The sequence below is a fragment of the Salvia splendens genome, chromosome 8 (genome assembly GCF_004379255.2).
Source record: "Salvia splendens isolate huo1 chromosome 8, SspV2, whole genome shotgun sequence".
Classification (NCBI taxonomy): domain Eukaryota; kingdom Viridiplantae; phylum Streptophyta; class Magnoliopsida; order Lamiales; family Lamiaceae; genus Salvia; species Salvia splendens.
In genome coordinates this window covers 27,544,440-27,554,515 of record NC_056039.1, presented here as the reverse complement: position 1 = coordinate 27,554,515, position 10,076 = coordinate 27,544,440, and the positions used below count along the sequence as shown (strand labels likewise).

General features: G+C 41.3%; 1 protein-coding gene across 1 annotated transcript; it reads left to right on the top strand.

Annotated features, from left to right (window-relative positions):
- The first annotated feature begins 4,254 nt into the window (after window positions 1-4,254).
- LOC121745555 (peroxisomal 2,4-dienoyl-CoA reductase [(3E)-enoyl-CoA-producing]-like) lies at window positions 4,255-6,218 on the top strand. The gene is made up of 5 exons (XM_042139514.1): window positions 4,255-4,555; window positions 4,756-4,915; window positions 5,300-5,460; window positions 5,535-5,757; window positions 5,887-6,218. Exons 1-5 carry the CDS (start codon window positions 4,364-4,366, stop codon window positions 6,039-6,041), a joined length of 891 nt encoding a protein of 296 aa, XP_041995448.1. The 5' UTR covers window positions 4,255-4,363; the 3' UTR covers window positions 6,042-6,218.
- Window positions 6,219-10,076: the final 3,858 nt, after the last annotated feature.

The window sequence follows — 10,076 nt, the reverse complement described above, 5'->3', positions numbered from 1 at the left end:
ACTGGATGGATTTTTTATTGTGGGGCCACCGACACTATGTCACACGACAGACGTGATTTTTTTGGAAATTCATAAGACTCCTAAGTCTCATATAAAAACTGCAAACGGAGGAATAACACCAGTCGAAGGGGCGGGAACTATAGAAATCTTTCCGAATGTTCATATTCCCAACTGCCTTTATGTTCCTAAATTGTCTCAGAAGTTAATGTCAATTAGTCATGTGACTAAGGATTTAAATTGTACTTTGTTGATGCACCCAAACTTCTGTATGTTGCAGGATATCCGGACGGGGAAGATTATTGGACGTGGCACTGAGCGTCGTGGGCTCTACTTTGTGGATGAGATTGCTCGACAAGATGGTGCGGCGATGCTTGCTCACGGATCCACTAATCAAGATACTTGGCTCTGGCACCGTCGGATGGGCCATCCCTCTCCGGGTTATTTGAAATCCTTATTTCCTAAACTTTTTGTTCCTAGAAACTTCTCTTGTGAAGCATGTGTTTTGGCCAAGAGCCACCGAAACTCTTTTAAACCAAATGATACTCGTGCTGACACTGTTTTTTCCTTGATACATTCTGATGTGTGGGGCCCAGCGCCTATAGGAACTAGTTCTGGTTTTAAGTATTTTGTGATATTCGTGGATGATTGCAGTAGAGCTACTTGGGTTTATTTCATGAAACATAAATCTGAAGTATATGACAAATTTTTGCTCTTTTATAAAATGATTCAAACTCAATTCCAGACGTTCGTCAAAATCCTACGATCTGATAATGGGGGGGGGGGTGAATTTTTAAATAGTTCCATGACAAAATGTTTTGGAGAAAATGGGTTAGTACACCAAACTTCTTGTTCCCACACACCAGAACAGAATGAGGTAGCAGAACGGAAAAATCGAATCATCCTAGAAATGACCAGAGCCCTCCTATTTGATTCAAAGGTACCCCCATTTTTTTGGCCTGAAGCCATAGCCACCTCGGTTTACCTCCTAAATCGACTTCCCACTAAAACACTAAACCGAAAAACACCTCTAGATCACCTTTCCACCTTAACCAAAATTCCTTCAGCCTTATCCTTACCACCTAAAACCTTTGGCTGCTCCGTTTATGTACACGTTCCCAAGCATGAAAGAAATAAATTCTCCCCGTGTGCAATTAAGTGCGTTTTTATGGGATATGGGATTAATCAGAAAGACTAAACGAGTAATTACCACCATGAACTGCAACTTCCTTGAAACCGAATTCTTCTAGCACCTTGGGACTCAGGGGGAGAGTGTGAGACTGGGGGAGACCTAAGAAAATGACTCCCTTCAGTGGTATGTGCCAAGTAACTTTGATTCGGATCCAACAGAGCAAGCTGACACTGTTCATGAGCCTATCCCGTCTGCAGAGACGATCCGACAACGCTTCCGCCACGTTCCGCTGATCCAACCGTAACGGAATCCGAGGTAATATCTAATCCGAATCATGACAGTTCATATATTGTTCCTGACTCACCTAATACAGAAGAAGATGAGAGAGAAGATACTACTATTGACCAGGATACAGGGTAGTACGTGCTTCCTCCAAGAAGTACGAGAGGGATTCCGCCCAAGAGATACTCCCCTGAACGAATAGGGAGGAAAAACAGATACCTGGTGGCTAACTTTGCTGAAGCCAACATATCCAAAATGGCAAGGGCATTCCATACAGCACTATGTGAAGAGGAGATTCCTAGAACCTTTGAAGAAGCCTTCAAAGTCAAGCACTGGAGGGAGGCAATGCTCGTCGAAATGAAACACTGAAACGAAACGGTACTTGGGAGGTCAGCCCATTGCCCGATGGGAAACATATAGTTGGCTGTAGATGGGTCTTCACGATCAAACGAAGACCAGATGGGAGTATTGAGCGATACAAAGCTCGATTAGTCTCAAAGGGGTATACTCAGACTCAGGGAGTTGATTACTCAGAGACTTTCTCCCCAGTCGCAAAAATGAACACTGTAAGAGTGTTATTGTCCATTGCAGCAAACAAGGACTGGCAACTTCATCAATATGACGTTACCAATGCATTCCTTCATGGAGAATTGAAGGATCCTATCTATGTGGAGGCCCCACTAGGCTTCACGGAAGAATTTGGACAAGGCAAGGTGTGCAAGTTAAAGAAAACTCTATATGGGTTGAAACAATCCCCGAGAGCCTGGTTCGGGAGATTCACAGAAGTTATGAAACGATACGGCTATCAGCAGAGTAACTCTGACCACACCATTTTCATCAAGCGAAGAGGAGAGAAGATCATCTGCCTGATAATTTATGTGGATGATATGATCATTACAAGGGATGATGTAGAGGAAATGAAAGATCTCAAGGGGCATTTGGCTACAGAGTTTCAGATGAAGAATCTAGAAGACCTCAAATATTTCCTTAGGATCGAAGTGCTCAGATCTGGAAAAGGAATCTTCATTAGTCAACGGAAATATGTTCTTGACCTTTTGACAGAAATAGGGATGCTAGAGTGTAAACCAGCAGATACTCCAATGGTGCAGAACCATGGCCTTCAAATAATCAAAGGAGCAGCGTCAACTGATCGAGGCAGATACCAAAGGCTGGTAGGGAAACTCATCTATCTATCCCACACTCGGCCAGATATTGTGTAATAATGGAGTGCTCATTTCAGTTGGAAGAAGAAGGCAGAGTTCGGTAAGCTCGGCTTTGAGCTGGAACTAGCCGAGAAGAAGAAGGCAGAAGAAGGAAGCTCGGCTTTGAGCTGGAACTAGCCGAGAAGGGAGTTCGGTTGTGAGCCGAGAAGGGAGTTCGGTCTTGAGCCGAGAAGGGAGTTCGGTCTTGAGCCGAGAAGGGAGTTCGGTCTTGAGCCGAAAAGGAAGAAGCAACCTAGCCGAACTAGCCGTTGGAGCAGCAGTTAGTTAGCTGAGATGTAGCGGTTATTCTTCTTGTTTTCTTGATTCTTGTTGTAGTTAGTTAGTAGCAGTTGCTACTTGATTGTAGAGCTTTAAATAGCTCATAAACCGTGTATGTAGTTTAAGAGTTTTATCAATAAAGAGTTTTCCAGTTTCTCTCCAAGATTATCATCTTCAATACTCAAAGTGTGAGTGTGTGTGTTTCTGCATTGTGTGATCTCATACAACAGTGAGTGTGTGTGTGATCTTCTTGAGTGTGTGAAAGCCTTGTGTGTCTAAATCACAACAAGTGGCGCCGTCTGTGGGAAAGGGATATTGAAGCTGATTTGCAGAGGATCAAACGGTTTCAGAGATGGCAGCAAGGCTTGATGCAGAAAAGTTCACAGGCAAGAATGATTATAGCCTGTGGAAGATGAAGATGAGTGAAGAGGTTCCCATATGCAGTTGGAGTGCTTAGTTAGTTTATGCATAACCCACAGGACGAGCATTGGGAGACAGCACTTAGAGTTGTGCGCTATCTGAAGGGAACAACCGGACATGGAGTACTGTTCCGAAAAAATGGACATCTTGATATTCATGGATACACTGATGCAGATTGGGCAGGGAACCCGGTTAATAGGCGGTCGACAGGAGGTTACTTCACTTTTGTGGGCGGCAATTTGGTCACTTAGAGGAGCAAGAAGCAGAAAATAGTGGCTCTGTCAAGTGCAGAAGCCGAATTCTGAGGCATCAAAAGTGGACTCACTGAAATCCTTTGGCTTAGAAGGGTAATGAAAGAACTAAACCTCGAATCACAAAAGGCTTGCAAACTACTCTGTGACAATAAGGCAGCAATTAGTATTTTAGAAAATTCAGTGCAACATGATAGAACCAAACACGTCGAGATTGATCGACATTTCATAAAGGAGAATCTTGAAGAGAAGATTGTAGAAATTTCATATGTGAAGTCCGAAGATCAACTAGCAGACATCTTGACCAAGGCCGTGTTCGCAAAAAACTTTCACGAAGTTTTGGGCAAGTTAAGTTTTGGGGATCCTTTCACTTAACTTGAGGGGAGTGTTGGAGATCAGAGAATATCTCGCAAAATAAAGGAGATTGCGTTAAATCAGGAAAAGATTGAACGTGATATTTAGCCGATGAATTAGGGAGATTTGATTGAGAAAATCTTACCATATATAATATTCTCTATGCCTATATATAATGTATAACCTCATTGTGAATAATATATCAAACAATTATACAATTCTATATAGACACCTTACCTAAAATAAAAAGAAAAATAGAGTTTAGAAATTAGAGCATAGGACGTAAGTCGTTGAGATCTAGAAATATCAAAATGAGTCGTTTTCAGTAGATGAATAAAAAATGGGAGGCGGATTGTGTATTTGTGTATACCAATAAAAGAATAAGAATAGGGCGGCAGCATATTAATCAGTCAACTAGTTCATCAATTAGTGGTTTGGGCGGAGAAATGGAAATGGAGTCCCCGTTTAAGTCCGACGTCCTCACAGGCAAGGTTGCTCTTCTCACCGGCGGAGGCTCCGGCATCGGCTTTGAGATCTCCACCCAATTCGGCAAGCACGGAGCCTCCGTCGCCATCATGGGCCGCCGCAGGAATGTCCTCGACGACGCCGTTTCCGCCCTCACCTCTCGAGGCATCCCCGTATTATTTCTTTCTCCCTTCTCTCTCACTTTCACTTTTCAACTAAAATTTTCGCTTCCAATTTCCGCTTTTCACCATCTCAATTCTGCTTATCATCTGCTCTGCTGCTTTTTTTTTTATTGATTTCTCGATTTAGATTGTGTTGCGATTTGGTAGCTACCAATTTTCGTCTTTAAATTTCTCACTGGCAATTTTTTTAGGCAATTGGTTTTGAAGGGGATGTTAGGAATTTGGAAGATGCAAAAAGAGTCGTGGAGGCAACGGTGAAGCATTTCGGGAAGCTTGACATTCTGGTCAATGCGGCGGCCGGCAATTTTCTGTCTGCAGCTGAAAATCTCTCTCCCAAAGGCTTCAAGACAGGTTGGTTTAGTTTTTCTCCTTTGAATAATGATTACTATTCTCTCGTCCATGAAAGGTATGAACAATTTCTTCTTTAGTCTGTCGTTAAAAAGTATGAACATTCTAATTTTGAAATTTTTTTCTCTCTAATAAGGTGGGACCAATTATCCACAAACAATATTTTAATTGCTTTTTCTTTTTTATATTATCTCTTACTTTACTAATTATGCATTAAAACCGATGCAGAATCAAATGTTCATATTCTTTAAGGACGGATGGCGTATTAGTCAAGTTATATACTTGTATCTGGAAACTAATTTAGATTTTAGATGATGTGATGATGAATCAACCATAAAATGAAGACTTGAGATCTTTACTTTTAAAATGAATGAATACTCTATGCAGTTATGGACATTGATAGTGTTGGGACATTCACAATGTGTCACGAGGCGCTCAAGTATCTCAAGAAAGACGGACCTGGAAAAGCCGGAGGCCTTATTCTGAACATCAGCGCCACTCTGCACTACACAGCATCATGGTATCAGATCCATGTATCTGCGGCCAAGGTTTGTAGTTTGATGCTTGAGGTGAACATCGTTGTACTTTGAGTTCATCTGTCGCTCTTTATTTCTGTGTGCAGGCTGCTATCGACGCGATGACAAGAAATTTGGCACTGGAATGGGGCACCGATTATGATATAAGAGTTAATGGGATTGCACCGGGTCCTATAGGAGATACGGCCGGCCTGAGTAAACTTCTGCCTGATGAAATGGGTAACAAAATAAGTGATTATATGCCTCTCTACAAACTTGGTGAGAAGTGGGACATTGCCATGGCTGCCGTATACCTTGCCTCGGATGCTGGTAAGGCACATTTGATGAAGTTACTTGGATATAATTCGTCTTGATTGCAGCAGCTACTGTGTTTAGGTTTTAGGCTTTGACACCATGTTTTTTCGTTTCCCTGATGTAATGTAACTGTCTAATGTGAAGGTAAATACGTCAATGGGAGCATCCTCCCTGTTGATGGAGGATTGTGGCTGAGCCGTCCTCGTCATCTGGCTAAGGATGAGGTGAAGCAGATTTCCCGATCCGTAGAGAAAAGATCTCGTGCTGCCCCAGCTGGCCTTCCGACGAGCAAACTGTAGTTTAAGTTCAAATTGCGCTGCATACATCATGGACTAAATTCGTATTCATTTAGTTGGAACACCATTTGTCGAATTCTACTGGTTTCATTAAAAATTAGAAGGAAATAACTTAATATCCTTCCTAGTAAATTAGAAGGATTACATGATCATCTGTGAATGAAAAATTGATGTTTCGAATGTCTTGGCATTTATTTATGTTCTCGGTTAAAATGTGGTAGCTCTGTGTTTTGGTTCATCAAATGGATCCCTTTTCCGATAGGCAGGCCTGCCTTCTAATAACTACCTACACTATATAATGTGTTAATTGTCTTTCAGCCATCCGATTTCATCAGAGCGAAACCATTGTGCCCCGTTTAGTAGAAAAAGCAGCAGTCCCTCCTAGTTCAACATCAGTGCACCGGAGCAGTAACGACGGCGTAATGGTCCATCCTGTTCAGTAACGACAAGATTCCGCAAGGGTCGCAACAGTACTCAAATGGCCAACACCCTCCAGTCCACTCTACGCACTCTACACAGGGTTTATGGTTTCCTCGGTCTAATGGGTTACTATCGTCGTTTTATTAGAGCATTAGCAATGGGGCGCCCTAAGGCGCGCCCTATGGCGCGCCACGTCAGCAGTTTTATCCTCCTACCTCTCCACCTGCAGTGGGGCGCCCTAAGGTGCATCCTATGGCGCGCCACATCATCATTTTATTGTTTTGTTTAATTAATTTAACTGTTTTCAAATAACAAGTAACGAGTAAATAAAAAACGGTCTAAATAACAAACGGCGAAGTTTTAATAAAAAAAGTTACATCATTGAACTAATAAAAAAAAAAACTAAGTCGGACCAATTCCCAACTTCCGACGCAGCTCATCGAGTAACGCCCGGAGATATTCGGCTTCGTCGGGGTCGGTACACTTCTTGAGGGCCCTGTGTGTCTGCAACATCGTCCTTGCCATCGACGTTGTTGCTAACGACTCAAAAATGAAACCGCGTGCCATCGTACGCGGTTGATCGTCCGCGACCTCCACAATGGGGCGAACGATGGCGCGGACGATGGCCATCGTCCGCGCTATCCTCCGCGACCGAAGTATAGGGCGCGACTATCGTCCGCGCTCTATGGCGCGCACCCGCAATGGGTGCGGACGATGGATGGCGCGGACGATGTGCGCCATCGGGCGTGCCATCGTCCGCCCATTGCGAATGCCCTTATGGATTATGGCAAGATTGCAACTCCTTTTAACTACCCTACTTAAAAAATAGACACCCGCAAGTGAACTTGGCCTAGCCAAGCCGAACAAGCATTCCAAGCCCTCAAAGTTGCTCTTACTATTTTCTTAACTTATGAACTCAAAAAAATGTCTGGCTATGATGGATCGGAAAAATAATAGAAAGATACTCCATATAACAAAATAAATAACAAATAAATATACCTTGTAAAAGTGAAATATTCCATTAATAGAAAATAAATTACAAGTCAAACATTAAATATGCTGGTGGATTCAATATACCAACTAAAAACACCACATGAGATTTTCCCGTAGTTAATGGCGCACTCGCCCATAGTGTCTCTTAATCAAACCCCATGTATTATTCTATCTCTAAAATACAAAATATACTCCATTTATTCTAACCACAAAACGTGATTGCTTTTGGATATAAAGCTTCCACGCATTATTAAGTTATACCTTTATTATTTTCTTTATTAATTTTATATTAAAATCAATATACTCTGTAATGAGGTTATTTTCATTTTAGAGTGCACAAAAATTACTCTCCTCTCCTCTGTTTATGAAAAATAGTTTCATTTTTTCATTTTGTATGCACAAAAACGTAATTTCATCCAAAATAAAAAATTTCTCTCAAATTATACACAATATTCTATTTACCTTCTCTTCTTAACTTTATACTTTACACAATTTTTTCTCCTAACTCTCATATTTTATCTTTTAAAAAAAATTCTTTTACTTTATCAATTCTCATTAAACTTGTGCTTAATTATATTGGTGAAAGAGTATTTTTTAAATAATGAGAAATTATTCAATTTTCATTTATCTAACGGTAAGAATGTGGTCGGGTGGCCCCGTATTGCATAATGCTCTTAACCTACGCCTCAACTTTACATATAAAACTAAGAACTCCACTCGATTCATCCAACTGGTGATTGATCTCTCTGCATCGATACATTCATCGATTTTATCAATATTAGAGTTAGTTAGTTAGAGGAGTTAGTTAGTTAGTTAGATGTAAGCCTATATAGGGCATAGCTTGGTGTAGTCTGATAGAACTCCAATTCTATCGATTCAAGAGCACACAAATTATAACAGAAATAGGCACAAACCCTAGCAGCAACTAGGGTTCCAAACACACGGTTTCGAGAAGAAGATATTTTTATTTCTTAATTCTCGATAATTTTGACTCTCTAATGGACTCTATATATAGAGTCCGGACCCTGCTTGATTCGACTCTACGATTCAGGAAAGAATCAAGAAGAAAACCCGAAAAGATTTAATAATAATATTCTAAGAAAAAATATCCAAAAATAGGGAAATTAAATAAGGCAACAAATAATAAAAGATCTGCTATCTCTAATGTCACGTGAAGTTATGGTAGCGAGGCGGCTTGGGGGCGTTCCTCTTGGGGCGATCCTTCTTTAGCTGTTGCACCTCTTTCGTCTTTGCGGCGTGCTTCTTGAGTTGCGTAGCTACCTCGACATTGGCTGTTGCAGGAGGTTCGGGCTGCCCGTGCAGCGTGTTCCCCTCGTCTTGGATTATAACGTTGTTGAGTCCCCTATCATAGTCACAATGTAGTCCATTAATGAAAAATACTCTCCTTTGTTCCATTTCTTCTTCGTCACTTTCCCTCTGCATTTTTCCTTCATTCTCCATCAATGGAGATTTATCATTTCTTCATCCATCTCTTCACATTTCACCTCTGATTTTCACCGTGATCGGTTTGATAAAACTTGACATGGTATCAGAGCGAAAATCTTCCGCTGCGTGCTTCATCTCCGCCGCATCCGACTTCGACGGAGTTCTTCGAAAAAAAATTTGGATCCGTAATTCCTCGTCGGATTTCAGTTTTTTTCACAAGTGCTTCTCACCGCAATTTCTCACCGATTGATTCGGTTTTGTTTTTCTCTACCACCGATTGAATTCGGTTGCTTCTTACTCTATCGCCGATTGAATTCGGCTTTCTCTTTTTTTTTTCTCAAGTTCACGATCTATTTCAGTTTTTCTCAAGTGAATCTCTGTGTTCACGATTTGTTTCGGAAGTGAATCTCCGTGTTCACGATCTGTTTCGTTTTTTTCTTTTTTTCTCAAGTGAATCTCCGTGTTCACGATATATTTCTTCTCTGTTAAGAATATTAGTTTTCTGTCCCACATCGGTGATGTGACATAGCCTAGCTTAGTCTCTTGTACTATATATATGTGGCATGTGTTGAGTAATAAAAACACCAAATACACTACTACTTTCTCTACTATGTCTATTTACTTTTCCGCTTATATCTATATTTTACTGTTCTACATGATATCAGAGCGGATTCGAATCCGTCTCTAGAAAATTAGGGTTTCAAAAAAAAAAGAACTAAATCAGGGTTTCTGCCACTGCCCGCTCTACTATCCCCATTCTGCTCTTCCGTCTCTACTCTACCCGAAATTATGTTTTGTTCTGCTCTACTATGCCCAAACTAGGGTTTGCGGTGTTGCTGCTCTACTCTGCCCAAATTTGGGTTTCTACCACTACTATATTGCGCAACTGCTCCTCTGTCCAAACTAGGGTTTCTGACGTTGCTGTATTCTGCGCTATTATGGTTCTGCTATACCACTCTTTCCGAAATTAAAGTTATGCTATGCTCTACTCCGCTACTCTGCCCAAACTAGGGTTTTTGCGTTGCTGTATTCTGCGCTATTATTTGCATGTTGTTCAACTCCTGCTCCGTTGCTCTGCGCGGTATTATCTATCTGCGCTCTTACTTGCTTTTTATCTACCCGCGCTCTTGTCAGCAGTTATTATTCTACTCCTACAGTTGTCCTCCTGCTACAGTTGCT